The 14,703-nt window shown below is 46.0% G+C and overlaps 2 protein-coding genes across 4 annotated transcripts in view; one reads left to right on the forward strand and one right to left on the reverse strand.

The window, feature by feature from the left end:
• Positions 1 to 5,505, reverse strand: part of LOC146618081 (formin-like protein 2) — a 15,985-nt gene extending 10,480 nt beyond the window's left edge. For both annotated transcript variants that reach the window (XM_085373633.1, XM_085373632.1), the window contains exons 1-11: positions 5,389 to 5,505; positions 4,128 to 4,211; positions 2,401 to 2,481; positions 2,190 to 2,266; positions 2,018 to 2,101; positions 1,700 to 1,843; positions 1,502 to 1,628; positions 1,297 to 1,373; positions 944 to 1,037; positions 310 to 384; positions 26 to 136 (exon numbers count right to left, since the gene is read on the reverse strand). In XM_085373633.1, coding sequence (XP_085229759.1) covers positions 26 to 136; positions 310 to 384; positions 944 to 1,037; positions 1,297 to 1,373; positions 1,502 to 1,628; positions 1,700 to 1,843; positions 2,018 to 2,101; positions 2,190 to 2,266; positions 2,401 to 2,481; positions 4,128 to 4,211; positions 5,389 to 5,505 — 1,071 coding nt within the window. The remainder of the gene's footprint in view (positions 1 to 25; positions 137 to 309; positions 385 to 943; positions 1,038 to 1,296; positions 1,374 to 1,501; positions 1,629 to 1,699; positions 1,844 to 2,017; positions 2,102 to 2,189; positions 2,267 to 2,400; positions 2,482 to 4,127; positions 4,212 to 5,388) is intronic.
• Positions 5,506 to 7,700: 2,195 nt separating this feature from the next.
• On the forward strand, positions 7,701 to 13,933 carry LOC146618082 (cyclin-dependent kinase 5 activator 1-like). Of its 2 annotated transcripts, none has more exons than XM_085373042.1 (3): positions 7,701 to 8,186; positions 8,755 to 8,892; positions 13,436 to 13,933. In XM_085373042.1, exons 1-3 carry the CDS (start codon positions 7,701 to 7,703, stop codon positions 13,931 to 13,933), a joined length of 1,122 nt encoding a protein of 373 aa, XP_085229168.1. The 2 variants fall into 2 exon arrangements, with proteins under 2 accessions (XP_085229168.1, XP_085229169.1); XM_085373043.1 differs by having other exon boundaries at positions 7,812 to 8,207.
• The last annotated feature ends 770 nt before the right edge of the window (positions 13,934 to 14,703 follow it).

Below are 14,703 nucleotides of genomic sequence, written 5' to 3' on the forward strand. Positions count from 1 at the left end.
CTCTGATTGTGGGTTTCTGTCTTACCTCCAGGTGTTCTTCCAGGTTGAGTTTGGTGAAGTCATATTGCAAGTGGACTCTGAAGTTCATGTCCTCTACAGAGTGAACCACAATGTTGATGAACTGCATGCAGGCCACCTGGAAACATGTTTCACTGCCCATTATTAACCTGATGATGTCACACCAGGCAAGTCTGACGTTACCAAAGTCACACAGATGTAAACTTTGTGAGCTGAATGGATCTTAAATTTCATGCAATTAATTTAAAAGAAAAATCTTGAAATATTAGGTCCCATTTGAGACAAAGTTACCAAGAAGTCGATGTTGTCATCTTCATTCTTAAAATGTTCCATCAACTTTTCAAAACGCATTGACTCAGAGCACACCTGCAACACATCAATCAATCAATCAAACAAACAAACAAACAAACAAACAAACAAACAAACAAACAAACAAACGTATGCTGTTTACTCTCTTCTCATTTTCCCAGTTTGTACCTCCTTTCCTTTAATATAATTTCCTCCCATCTGAGATGTGATGGGAGGAAATGCAAGAAGTCGAATCAACAGGTTTTTAACAACAGGAGAGCTCTTTAGTCCAGAGCCTCATTTTATAATAACGCATTCAGATGATCACTCTGGATGCCATTACCTTGGCCTCCAGTAACACCATGAAGAAAACCTTTAGTTGTTCTTGACCAGGATATGTCCTTCAATGCACATATAAACAAACATCTTTAGGACTGCAATATCTCTAAAACTAGAAATGTCCTCCTCCCTTCATGGTTTGGTGATTCCAGCTCTGTGGCACACCTGTTTCATACGTTACTTTCTCCTTCTCATGTATCCTGACAGAGACCCCAAGACAACAGGAGGCACAAAGTGGAGAAATGACAAAAGGATTACTTGTTGTTTTATGTTTAGAGTGTGTTGTTATTTTGTTTACAGTTTTAAAGTTGTCGAAGGCCGACAGGATGATCTCGTGCCCTCCTCTGACCAAACACACTGCGGCCAACAACTCCAAGACCAGAGCCTTTGTCCTGATGAAGAAAATGCATCAAATAAATTTTTAAAAAGCTATTTATAGAGAGAAAAACAAGCTTCACACACTAATTAACAAACAGTGAACAGAAACAATGTCTACATCTGTGGTTTAACTGACTTTGTGGCTTTCTTCTCAGGAGCTGTTTGAATTCACTCAAAGTTTGTATTTTCTAACACGCAGGTGTATTTTGTTCTCTGCCAGCGAGACAGATACAGCAGTGGTAATATTTATATTAGTTGTATCTGCAGATGTACCTTGGGTTCCTGTTGTTGAGGCTGAGAGCAATTTCATTGACAGCGTGAGGATGAGACATCACCATGTTGAAACCGTACTGATGAAGATGAGGACACAGATGAAGGTCAGTAATGTTTCCGGCTCTAAAATCTAAACTTTACAGATTTAGGACAGGTTTGACTTCAAATTGACACAAACGTTCTGTCACCGGGCAGATTAAGTTACCTGGTAGTTCATGATGGCTCTCAGACACATGATACAAACGTGAACATCATCTTTCTTGCACACAAGTCGTGAGTTCTTGAGAGTTCGACGACTCGGCAGCGTGTTGGATCGAGTCACCAGAGTCGAACTACAAACAGAAAATTCACGTTAGCACACCTAGGTGACTTCTGGTTTTATTCATACATTATGTTCTGCTACCTGATGGAGTGTCGAGCTGCTCGGGGTACAGAGGAGGATGGTGAGGGGAGGCTGCAGTCACCATGGAGATCTTCTATCGAACGACTCCAGGGAGAGTCGATGGACGACACCTCGCCTCCAGCCTCTGACTGTTCTCCATCAAACCTGAGCACAAAAAGTTTGTAAAATGTTTGTAAGTCCCAAACCTGCTCCAAACTAATCACCTGAACACTACATTTCATCTGTCGGTGTGATCGCACCATAAAAAGATCCGACATGTGAAGTTCAAAATTCAGACCGAAGCTCAGAAAGCAAAGAGGAAGCCCTGTCTTTACTCACGTGACAGCGTACTGAGCAAACGACAAATATTCAACCAGAACATCAAGACCCCTATTCTCCTCATTCAGAAACTCTCTCACCCACCTGCAGACAGACGGGAGACAGATGTTAGACAGCCATGAGACTGTTAGACAGGTTAGAGAGACAGACAAGTGTTCTGACAGACAGGTACCCAATGTGGTTTGTACGAAGAGAAATCTCGAGTTCTCTGAGCGTCTGAGTTGATTCCTGAACTCTTCTCCTGAACTTCTGCAGACAAACACACAAACTGGTCAATATTTTAAAAAAATATAAACACAGGCCGTAACTGAAGGACTACCAGCAGGACTCTAAAAGAAAGTTTTCTCTGTCAGCGCAATAAACTTTAAACCTTGCCATCTTACCTTCCGTGTGACGGCCGGGTCGAGGAAGCCTCTCAGTTTCTGGATGTAGGTGTGAGGAGGATTCTTGACCTGAAACCTTTCCTACATCAAACATAAAAACAGTGGGACTAGATGGGATCAGATATGAAGCCCCACCCACCACAACGCCTGTCTGACTTTTACTGGGGAAAATAATTCTAAATGTCATTTTTTAAAGAAACTTTAAAATGTTATTAAATTTGCTCTCAACTTTATCAGCTGCAGGATTTTGTCAAATCTCAAATCAACAGAAGTGGGGCAAATTACAGACTGGAACCAAAGGTACGGGGACCCAGAAAGTCCAAGAACCCTAGTCAGGGCTCTAGAGTGCGACCAATTTGGTCGCAAATGCGACCAAATTTTTCAGTGGTGCGACTAAAAAAAAATATTTGGTTGCACCTGTGCGACCAACTGTTCGGGTAGCAAAAAAAAAAAAAAAAAAAAAAATCTGCAACCTTCCCTGTGGTCAAAAAGAGACACACATTATGCCCCTATCGTGGACTAAACCAATCAGAGATAGTAAGGGGCGGGACCTCTCTGATTGGCCGTGGTCCCGTTGAAAGTCCAGGTGGAAGTGGGAGGTGAGTAGCTTGAATAAAGCGATATCAATTCATTAAATCCTGAATCGACTTTTAAATATAACTGTGTTTTGCCAGAAACGCCAGATTCTCAGATTAAAGCTCACAAAACCATTTCAACAACAACCAAACAGCAAATGAGAGCAGGTACACGGATTCCACACAAAGACGTAAACACAGACCCGACGCATCAGAATCAACTTTGTCTTTCTCGGCTTTCTCACCCGACGGCCCGTAGACGGACACGCTGTCGGAGCTTGTTCAGTACTGAAGAAATTTAAACTTTAAATGCCGAACATTGTAGAATATTTTTAAGGTTATCTGCTATAAAAAGCCAGACCAGGAAAATCTCCTTCATGTTTTTCTGTTTTATTCTCAGTTACTTTCACACAAAGGCATCTGCTGTGATGTTCACAATTCTGAAGAAGTCAGTACTGATAAATGATCAGAATTATAATATTTCTGTCTGAGGCTAAGTTGAATCGAATCGGGACTTTGAAAACCAGAATCGAATGGATTATAGAAATCAGTGATGATACCCAGCCCTAGTGAGCAGCCTGGGCACGACAGAAGTGGATGTAGCTGTAATAGGAAAAGAACTATTGCTAACTTTTCTGTTAAGTTAAGGCCTGATCCTTCTGAAATTCATAGCCAGTGCTCTGACACGGTGTCATCAATCTTTGAATGCTGAAAAAGCACAATGTATCCAGAAAAACACATTATATTATAGAAATTATTATAAAATTTGTGTGCGCCTAACTTTTTAAAGTTAGGCGTACCTGTACGCCCAGGCAAAAAGTTAGTCTAGAGCCCTGCTAGTCTAAACCAAGAGATATGACATATAACCCAGAAATAACTAAAATGACATACAGGAGAGATGTAAAATGACCGTGAAGAACAAAAACAGCAACAAACAGCTGGAAAAAGTCTAAAATTACATAAAATGCCACATTAGAAACACATAAAACAATCTGTTTTGTAAAATGACCAAAATGGGATAACAAATGACCCCAAAGTCACACAACAAATCATATCTGCACCGTTTATGATTCGTGTCTCTTTCAATATTCAGATCAATGAGTTGAAGCTTCTTAACAATTTGTTCCTGCAGTCCCATAAACATCCACCTACCTGATCACAGATAAGCTCCCACTTCTTTTCATTGTCGTAGGAACGCAGCAGACGCACCTTGTCAGGTGGCAGGTTCATTGAATTCTGAAAATCAGACAGTTTTATTGCTCAAACACGTCTAGAAACAAAAAAGACAACATTTTGAACCCTTAGTCCATGAATACAGACACAAACCCTTAAAGAAAATCAAAGTAATATGTAAATCTCAACCCCCAAACCCTAAATACAGAATGAACTCTAAACTCCCAACTCTTTTTTTTTATTCACTAAACAGCCCAAGACAAAATCTGGATGTTCCAATTCACATGTCTGTACTTAAATCCACAGATTAAATAAAAGAGTCAGTCATACCAAAGGTTGCTCCAAAAACAACAAGATTTGAGCCTTTGAAGATTAAAGTGATGACGATCAACTGATCCTGGATCTGCTGGTTCATCCATGAATTTTTCCATGACATGAAACTTACTTTGTACCAGTTTTATTCAGTGTAAACACAATTAAATGATGGCTGTCAACCAACCATGATATGCTACTCCTGCAGGAGGATCCTGCTGTTACTAGTGGACCATGTGACCACTATTAAGTGATTCTTTAGTTAGCTTGACTTGTGACTTTTAGAGATACTGAGTCAGGTCGTATACCTTCAAAGGTCAGCTGTTTCATATTTTCAGTGGATAGCTAAAGTGGCTTATAGCCCTCATACTGAAGCTCATGTCAGGGTGAAACTTCGAGCCCTCCTATTGGTCCAGTCCCAGAGCTGCTGATCATGGTTTCCAGTATCAACGTGTTTCCCCTGTCTGACTTGGCTAATCTAATTCTCTTGTGTTTTTGAAGACCTGAACAAACTGTAGAGGGGCTTTGAGCGTGAATCTGAAGACAAGCGTGTGAACAGACTCTTGAACAGACCCAGCTGGTTCTGATGTGGTTCTGAATGTTCCTCCCTTTAGATCCAGATTCAGACCAGGATCTGTGTCTCCTGAGCCAGACTACATCACAGTTTACAGAATGAACCTGCAGAACTATAGACCTCTAGGACCAAAGACCACAGGAGAAGTGACCTGGAGAACCAGAAACCCAAAGAGGGGAAACTTACAGATCCAGAGCCCTGCAGAACCACAGGCATTTAAAACCAGTAGATCTGGAGACCAGGATCTCATGGCCTGGTGATCAGGTTCTGCAGAGACCACTAACCCACGCCAGACCTGCAGAGTGTGACTGCATATTTTCAGCATGCCTGTGTGTGTCTGTGCGAGTATCCTACCAGTGCGATGGAGAACCTCTCCTCTAGCTCGGCCGGGTCTGGCATCGGGAGTCGAACCGGAGCAGCTCTGGACCGGATGACGGCCAGCTGGCTCTCCATGCTCTCGGCGTTACCCATCACATGCGCCGTGAACACACACCGAGCAGGAACACGGGAACACACCCACCCACAGCAGCACACACACTCAGCACACACACAGGAACATGTGGTCGACCATCACTATGAACGTAGATGGGTGGTCGAGCTGCTGAAGGCCTGTCTCTCTCTCTCTCCTGTCTGACTCCTCAGACGATGAAGAGCGTCTGCCTCCTCCTCCTCTTTGCCTGTCTCTCTCTCTCTCTCTCTGTCTCTTTGTCTCTCTCCCTCACCGCTGCCACTGCCGCTGCTGATGCTTCTGCTGCTGATCCAGATGAAGCCTGCTTGGCTGCTGTGTTATTGTGTGTTTGTTTGTCTGAAATGTGTGTGTGTGTGAGCGCGCGTGGCAGATCAGTCGGTTAATCCTCCCCCTCTCCTCCCCCACACGAAGAAAGAAAGAGAGAGTCGGCCTCCCCCCTCTTTGTCTCTCTCTCTCCCAGCTGCAGTCTCTGTGCAGCTTGCTCCACCCTCCCTCCACCCTCTCTCTGCCTCCTCAGACAATGAACCTTCTGCTGCCACAGGCCCCGCCCACCAACACACACACACACACACACATGCAGCGCTGTGAGTAATCTGACTCTGGATCAGCTGTGTGTGTTTTCATTAGTCTATAATAAACAAGATTTGTTGTTAAACATGTAAATCTTGGGTTTGATCCCACACATGTGTTACCATGGACACAGATTATTTACAGCAATAAACCATGTTTCCAGCTTTCAAACATTAAACGTGCTTGTATTGTAGTTTTATGATTTTAACTCTAAAACAACAATATTAAATTACACATGTACCAAAGAAAACTGCAGACTAACGAACACTCCTCCTTCATTTGTCACACAACTTCTTCACAAATAACATTTTTACCATTAATTCAAAAATGACTGATCACCATCTCACAGACGTAACTTTATGTACAGCTACTTTCAGTACCATTGATACTCATTTAGACTCTTTATATAATATCCTATTAGAGCGATTAGAGCACACTGTAGGTATTACAGGTACTGCGCTGCAGTGGTTTGTATCATATCTATCTAATAGACTCCAATTTGTGCATGTAAATGGAGAGTCCTCTTCACACACTAAGGCCAATTATGGAGTTCCACAGGGTTCAGTGCTAGGACCAATTCTGTTTACAGATACCCAATAACACACACCAATGAGTTAAACTGCAGGAATGTCTTAAAGACATAAAGACCTGGATGACCGCTAACTTTCTGCTTCTTAATTCAGATCAAACTGAGGTTATTGTACTCGGCCCTGAAAATCTTAGAAATATGGTATCTAACCAGATTCTTACTCTGGATGGCAATACCTTGGCCTCCAGTAACACTGTGAGGAACCTCATTTTTGACCAGGATATGTCGTTCAATGCACATATTGAAATATGTAGGACTGCTTTCTCACTTTCCTCTGAAAGCTCCTCGAATATCCAGCCTGAAAATATCTAAATGCCTTCATTAATTTTTACTTAATAACTCAGTGATTTAGTAAGTGTGACTTAAAAATGTATTCAAATGTTTTAGAGTTAAACAAAAGCTCATCAGCAACAACCAGTTCTTTTCAGTCACTGCATCTCTTCCTACTCCTCCTCAGCAACAGGACAGCTCCCTCTGGAGGACACTGAGAAAACTGCAGGTCAAACTGAGAGGTCTGATTAGTGTGTTTGTGGTAATAGAGATCAATAAAGCTGATTCTGAATCTGTACTAATAAAAGCTCCACCGAGCAATCAAACAGCTGAACCGTCACACAGGATGCATCTGCCTTTAATCTGACAAGCTCATGATCTCCGACATTTTATAGTGTAAGGTTCCGGCTTTGGTTTCCTGCACAATAAAAGCCTTGCAGCTTGTCTCTTCTGAGAGGCTTTTATTGTGAAACATCCACAGGAAGTGGGGTTTGAACTGCAGATCACAGATGAGCCAAAAACATGTGGATCAGTACTTCTGTTTGTGTACCTCAGTGTGTATTTGTACACAGTATGTCAGTTTACTTTCTCCACCTCTCCAGGTGTATCCAGGTGTTGCAATAGATGCCTCGCAGCTGCTTGTCTCTCCAAGTGCATTGTGGGTGACTGCATCTGTTTCTTTGTTGTAAAAACAACGGATCAGAGACTAAAACGTAAGCCCTGCACGCCAGCCTGCATCACACGCGGACAGGTGAGACAGACAGACGGATGGGCTTTCTCTCTCCTCTTCTCTCTTTCTCATCCCCTCCTTGTTCCTTTTCCTCCCTCCTCCTCCTCCTCTGTTGCTGCAGTGCCTCTCGCCTCCATCTGGTTGTCGTCATGGGAACGGTGCTGTCTCTGTCTCCGGGCTCACGGAAAGCCGCTCGGGGCCCGGAGGAGCTCGCGGTAAAGAAGCCGCTGGAGGAGGAGGAGAAGGACGGAACAAGGAAGAAGAAGAGGCACCCGGTGCTCCTGCACGCGCTCAGCTGGAAGAAACGGCTCGTGGCCGCGCGAGCGAAGAGGAAGGGAGGGAAGAAAGTGAAGCCCGCAGTGTCCGAGCCCAGGCACGTGCAGCAGGAGCGCCGCGAGCCCAGAGTAGCGAAGCCCGGACACAAACACGGACCCATCCCGGTGCCCGTGCCCACGGTCCCAGACCAGAACCAGAGACAGGCCTGGCCCGAGCCGCTCGTGTCCCCACGGAGGGTGGTGGTTCAGGTGGGTGAGTCAGTGAGGGGTGCTCATGTGTGTTGGCAGAGGTCATCAGCTGGTTTTTAATCAGAGACACGTAGACAGACAGACAGTAAGTGCATGCGCTTGAAGGTCAGAACATTAGGAACAGTGAAGGCAGAAAAACGTGATGCTAAATAATAAAAATGGAGAAGCCGTGAAACCTAACAAAGGAATCAGGAATAATAGATGTAAAATAATTAATATAAATTCATTCATAAAATAAGATTTTTATAAAATGGGGGTGTAAGAAGAATTATTCTGAAATTAATAATAACTAGAAACTCTGTGGTGAATACAGTTTTATTGTTAAGGGTCTGAGGTGGTTCAAAGACAGTTTTCAGTCTAAAAAACCCGGAGGAAAAAAACTCCCATCTGATTATAAAGTTTAAAACATCAGAGGGCACCACACACATCCACCCAGAGGACAGGTTCCACCTACAGAACCTTCAACAGAACCTCAGGTTCTACAGAAACCCAAACACTTTGTTCTACTTCCTGTGTTACAACAAAAAGCTTCCTCTCCTCGCTCCTTGTTTCCTTGTCTTCTCTGCAGGCGTCCACAGGTGAGCTCCTACGCTGTCTCTCCGACTTCATGTGTCGCCGCTGTGTCAAACTGAAGGAGCTCTCATCCAATCAGATCGTTCTGTGGTTCAGAAACGTGGACCGAGCGTTGCTCGTTCAGGGTTGGCAGGTGAGAGCCCATCTGTGTGTCTGTGCTAGTCTCACCTGTCCAGAGCTGTTATCTGCATTCATTTACCTTAACCTCAGGGTTTAACATGTGTGCTTACATGAAAGGGGCAGGGCTTGTAACTCCTCTGGCCAGTCACGGTGTTTACAGTGGTGACAGCTGAGTGGCTTATTTCCAAAGGAAGACAAACTGTATATTAGAGAGATATGAAGGTTTCAGACATGCTACAGACTGAAAGTAACAGACTGCTCCACACAGAGCACTGTCGGTGGAAACGTGTGTGTGTGTCTGTGTTTGTGTGTGTGTGCACTTTAACTTCATGTTGTATGTTTTTATTTCATATCTACTGTGGTATTTAATAAACATGTCATGTTACTGTAGGTTGTTGCTGTGTTTACAAACTGCTGCTGAAAATTAACCTCAGCATCGATGTTTGGGCGTTGCATGTTAAAAATGATAAAACGTTACATTCAGGTCATGTTAGCACAGCTGAAAACTGGAGGAGCATGCTTGGTTTTGTTTGGCTTGGTTTGGTTCTGCTTGGTTTGGTTTGGTTCAGTTTGGCTTTGTTTGGTTTAGGTTGGTTTGGTTGGGTTAGGCTTGGTTTGATTGGCCTCCTCAGTTTCTGTGGGCTCGATTATTGTCTCAAGAGAACATCAGACTTCAGGGAGATCGATGGTTGGTGGCAGTTCTGAGACATGAGCCTCTGAAGCCTTGATCTCTTTCAAATCCCTTCTCCAGAAATTTGCAGTGGCAGTCAGAATGAAGGAAGACGGGTGGACGAATAACTACATGAACAAATCAGTCCTCCTCTTACTTCCAAGATAAGATAAGATAGAACTTTATTAATCCCTCGGGTGGGTTCCTCTGGGAAATTCGACTTTCCAGCATCAAGTCTGAACTGGGTTGTTTAATCTTCAGTTTGCAGCCGTCTGCTTTTAAGGGGTTAATGATGTAATTTTAATAAGGAGAGATCACTTGGATGAATTGAATGTAATTCACTGAGATAGAGAAATTATATTATTTTAAATGTATTCTGCCATTAGACTCTGATGACCCGTCATGGCAAAGTGGACTACCAGTGGTGATAGGATTTAGAACAGGACTCCTGGGAGTCTAGACACTGGTTTGGATGGGGCTCCAATTGAGGTGTCTATGAGGTGGAGATGGGATGGAGGTGGGATGTACAAATGAGAGTCTGAAAGGGAGAATGACTGAGAGCATAGATTGAATCTATGCAAATTGGGGGCTGATTGGCTCAAAGATGGCGGGCGATAAAATGATTGGACTAACCATGTCAGTACTGAGATTGACAGCATGGGAACTGATAATGATGCATAGAAAAGAAAAAGAGCCTAACACCCAGGAAAGCAGGTGTATGCTTATTGAACTTAGGCATAAGCTTCATAATGATGTCACTTGGATGTCTTCTGCTATTGGTCAGTCATCATCGGTGGAAGTGTTGTGACACTACGAACTATAATAATAATAATAATAATAATAATAATAATACATTTTATTTATAGGCGCCTTTCAGACCCTCAAGGTCACCTCACAGTAGCACGTAAACGTGAACTAATAGATAACAATGATATTAATCCAGAATAATTCACCTATTAGTTCAGCTGCTCTTTCTGTAGTACTAGTACTGTTGTCCCTTCATTGCCCTGTCATTGGCTGGCGTTGGCCAGGTGATAGAGCATGTTGTCTGCTAAATGGAAGGCTGATTGTTTGATTGAGATCAGTCCACATTTTGAAACGTGTCCTTGGGCATTGTACCGTCCTCAGAAAGACCACTATAGTGGGTCCGGGATGGGCGTGAGGTTCTGGGGGCGCTCCGTCTCTGGGCTGGGGCCCGGGCCGGGCCTCGGGGGCTTGGGTCCTGGTTGGTGTGTTGCTGGGGTTGTGGGCGGGTGGGTGCATGGGGGCCCAGCCCTGGAGCAGGGTGCCGCCGGTGCATCGAGCCACCTGGGGGGCTCTTCAACTGGTGGGGAAGATTGTCACATCTTGCAGGAGCTTTCCTCTCCTCAGGGGCTCTCTCTGCAGGAGGGGGAGATACAGGAGAGGTGGAAGAAGATCTCAGCCTGGGTGTTTATTGTCTTATGTAGTCTGGAAGAAGAGTGGATGGTGGGGTGGGTGCAGTTTTCTCTGTGGTGGGGTTGGGTGGACTGTCCCGGGCTCTGTGGGGCCGGGAGGCGCTGCTGCTCTGGGCCCCGGTCTGGATGGGCCTGGGCCCCCTTTCCCTGGCGGATCGCGGAGTATGGGGGTGCCTACTGGGGTCAGCGGGGGAGCTGGCCCCAGGGAGGGGTCACTTGCCCCTCCCTTCCTTCCCTCCCCATCTCCAGCTGCCTCCCTCTTCCCGCTCCACCACAACCACCCACACATGCAGGACCTTGGAGTAGGGGTATGTCACCAGGGTGCAGAGGAGACCCCCCCCCCCCTCCCCCCCGTCCCCTTCTGGCTGCCTCTGCCTCAATTTTATCCCACAACTTAGACATTCACATTACTCACACTCTCATTACACATACATATAGGATCTTGGGGGTGGGCACGATACACGGAATCCAAAGTACCATCAGGGTGTACACCCCACCCCTGGCGTCGTTGCCCACCTCTCAATTTTGAATACACGTAGACACTGAGGGCTAGCAGGAGGGACCATGCGCTTACCTGCTGCTCTCTGGCAGGTAGCTCCATGCCCTCCTGGGTTTTAAATGCACCTTAGAACACACATGCATCAACACTACAATGAGCGGGTGGAGGGAGGTTTGGAGTCTTCTCTCACCCCCATTCTCTGCGACCTGCTGGAGCGGGGGGGCTAGGAGGAGGAGTTGGCCGTCCGACTGCGGTCTGGAGTGTGGGGCCTTCCTGCTGCTGCGGAGTCGGGGCGGTCTGCCTCCCCCCACCGCAGGGAAAAGGGTAACACCACCTGGGTCTGGGTGCAGTTCCCCCCTCCAGGGCCAAGGGTACCTAGACCCGGTTTGTAGAGTACGCTTGGGGAGTGTGATTGTGTGTACAGCGTCTCTTTATGTCTGTCTCCACGTTGTTTGAGTGTGGAGTAAGTGCATATGAGAGCATGAGGGTGGGAATGGATGTTTGTATATGTGTGTGCCTGTATTTCTGTGTCTATATGTCAGGTTGGGTGTCAGGCGCCACCTCTCTGGGGACATCTTAGGCCCTCCAAGGTTTGGAGGCCTATCTCCCCCTACCACCACTTCCCTGCCAGTGGCGGACTCCCTCAGACATCGGTGCGTTGGTGGTTCTTTGTGTCCGGGGATGGGCGTCCAGGTACACACCGGCTCACTCCTTGGCGGCCGCTTATTGGGGCCTGGGGCCTGGGGCTCGCTCGGGCCACTTCGGAGGTGGGGTGCCCCCGGCCTCTCGGCCTGGGGCTCGGTCACTCAGGCACGGCTGGCTGCCGGCGGAGCTCACGGGCGCGTCACTGCAACTCCCCCTGGCTTCTGCTCCGCGGCTGCTGAGTGAGCCCTCATCTGGGACTCTCCTCAGCTCTTTCTGGGACAGTGGCGCGGCTGCCCCTCTGTTGGTCTTCCTTGGTCTCTTGTGTTCTGGGGGCCTCTGGATGTCTGGAGTTTTGATCTCCTCCATACCTGCTTCATGCCCTGGAGGACGGGGCTGTGGCCCCCCCACACCCTCTAGCAGATCATTACATGAAGGAACCTTTAAAAAAAACAAAACAAAAACAAGCGCGTCCATGCTCACAGGTGTACACACGGGTGATCACACCCACAAACGACACCCTTTTTGGCTCCTACCTCAAAGCACACTGTGTTCTGTTGATCTTATGTGCTGCACAATAATGTTTAATATTTAGTATTTACTGTCATATTCCCATATATCATTGTGATGTTGTTTATTCTATTACTCTTGTTCTCTTCTGCTTGTGTTCTTTTTTCTTTCTCAGCAGGTGACCCAGGTGATCGATATATGCATTTTTTTTTCTTCTTTTTTTTTCTGCTCATTCTGTTGGTTTTTGTCTTTTGCCCTTCTCCCCTGTCCCTCTTCTCAGCTGTTTCTCTTTCCCTCTTTCTTTCTCCCCTTCTTTCCCCCAGTCAAGTCTGTCCCGTATTCAATAAGTGAAAATAAAATGAACAATAAAAGGTGAATCAAATGGACCATTACGGCAAGGCTGGGATGGTCAATTTGGTAAAGTAAATCCGTTGGGTCTCTTTCTTTGCCTTTAGACAAAAATTCTGATGGCAAAAGAGCCAAACGGGACAGGCAAAAAAAAAAAAAAAAGAAAAAAAAAAGAAAGAAAGACCACTATAGTGAGTGTAAAACAGCTCTGTATGAGTGTGGATGGACGTGTGGATGGATGAGTGGACAAATGTGTGGACAGATGTGTGGATGAATGAGTGGATAGATGTGTGGTTGGATGAGTGGACAGATGTGTGCATGGATGTGTGGATGAGTGGGTGGATGGACGTGTGGATGCATGTGTGGACGTATGGGTGGACAGATGGGAGGATGGATGGGTGGATGACTCTAAGACTGGTTGTAAAGTCCACTCTCGGTTGTCCCCCTGCAGGACCAGTGCTTCATCAGTCCGGCCAGCCTGGTGTTTGTGTACCTGCTGTGCAGGGACGTGGTGGATGAGGATACTGCTTCAGAGCACGAGCTCCACGCCACATTCCTCACCTGTCTCTATCTGGCCTACTCCTACTTGGGCAACGAGATCTCCTACCCCCTGAAGCCTTTCCTAGTGGAGTCCAGTCGTGATGCATTCTGGGATCGAGCGCTAGAGCTGATCGAGCGCCTTAGCGGCAACATGCTGCGAATCAACGCTGATCCACACTTCTTCACCGAGGTGTTTCAGGACCTGAAGAAGCAGGGCACATCAAGAGCGAGGGAAGCGGAGAAAGATGGGAAACAGCAGGAGAAGGAGGAGTTGAAAGAGGGGCAGGAGGAAAAGATGGAGAAGAAGGAGGACGTCAGCAAAGAGAAACCTGAGGAGCAGCAGCAGCAAGAGAAGGAGGGGCCGAATGAAGACGATGAAGAAGGCAAGCTGGATGATCTGGACCGCTAACAGAGAGAGGAGATCGGCAGTGTTTGTTACAGAGACTTGCCCAGCAACCATTGACCCGCCAGGGTCTGAATGTAAACCGCTGTTAGCGCGGCGACTGACAAGCGGCAGGCGCGATGCCAAAAGTTTTACAGACACTAGCTCACTTTAACTGCATGATGTCAATCAAGCTTGTAGACAAGTTACCATGGCAACCCTACCATCTCAAGCCTTATTTTGTTTAGTTGCACAATTTGGGGGTAGGGACAGAAAGCATCACACGTGACAGCAGCATGTTCAGGTCAACGCTGGTTTTGGTTCTGTTCTGAGGTTTCGTTTCTGAGTTGGTGGGGTTTTTTTGGGGGGTGGGTGGGTGTTTCTGGGTTCTGCCATTCTTTAAAAAACAAACCATGTATTGTTTTTTTTTAATGGGACTGACCTGAATGCTGCCCGTCTGAGGCGGTCCGCTGGTTAGAGTTGGGGTAACAGGTGACAACCCCTACAAACATGCAGGTTAGCATGTGGTGATGCATAATGATTAAATCTGGAGTTTTAATGTGTTAATGAAATAGTATCACTTAGTTTTATAAGGACAGAGGCAGTGATGCTGTACGCCCTGTACCTGCACAGGTGTGTGCACGAGTGAGTTCCAACCAGAAAGAAAACCATCTATTTTCTTTTGATAGAGTCAGAAAAGCTGGAGGGGGCAGACATAGAGCTTTAAAACGACTCATTTTTTATTACGTCTGACTCATCGTAGATGGAGTGCACAGGGAGATGTTTGTGGTTCATGA

Source organism: Diplotaxodon limnothrissa, linkage group LG15 (assembly GCF_057381915.1).
Source record: "Diplotaxodon limnothrissa isolate DT_005_m linkage group LG15, D_limnothrissa_male_GT1.1, whole genome shotgun sequence".
Classification (NCBI taxonomy): Eukaryota; Metazoa; Chordata; class Actinopteri; order Cichliformes; family Cichlidae; genus Diplotaxodon; species Diplotaxodon limnothrissa.

Bases quoted from the DNA above. Each gene is read 5' to 3' on its own strand.
- LOC146618082 (XM_085373042.1), top strand. From the start codon at position 7,701: ATGGGCTTTCTCTCTCCTCTTCTCTCTTTCTCATCCCCTCCTTGTTCC. The intron at 8,187-8,754 runs GTGGGTGAGTCA...TCTTCTCTGCAG, and splicing joins CACGGAGGGTGGTGGTTCAG to GCGTCCACAGGTGAGCTCCT. The intron at 8,893-13,435 runs GTGAGAGCCCAT...GTCCCCCTGCAG, and splicing joins TGCTCGTTCAGGGTTGGCAG to GACCAGTGCTTCATCAGTCC.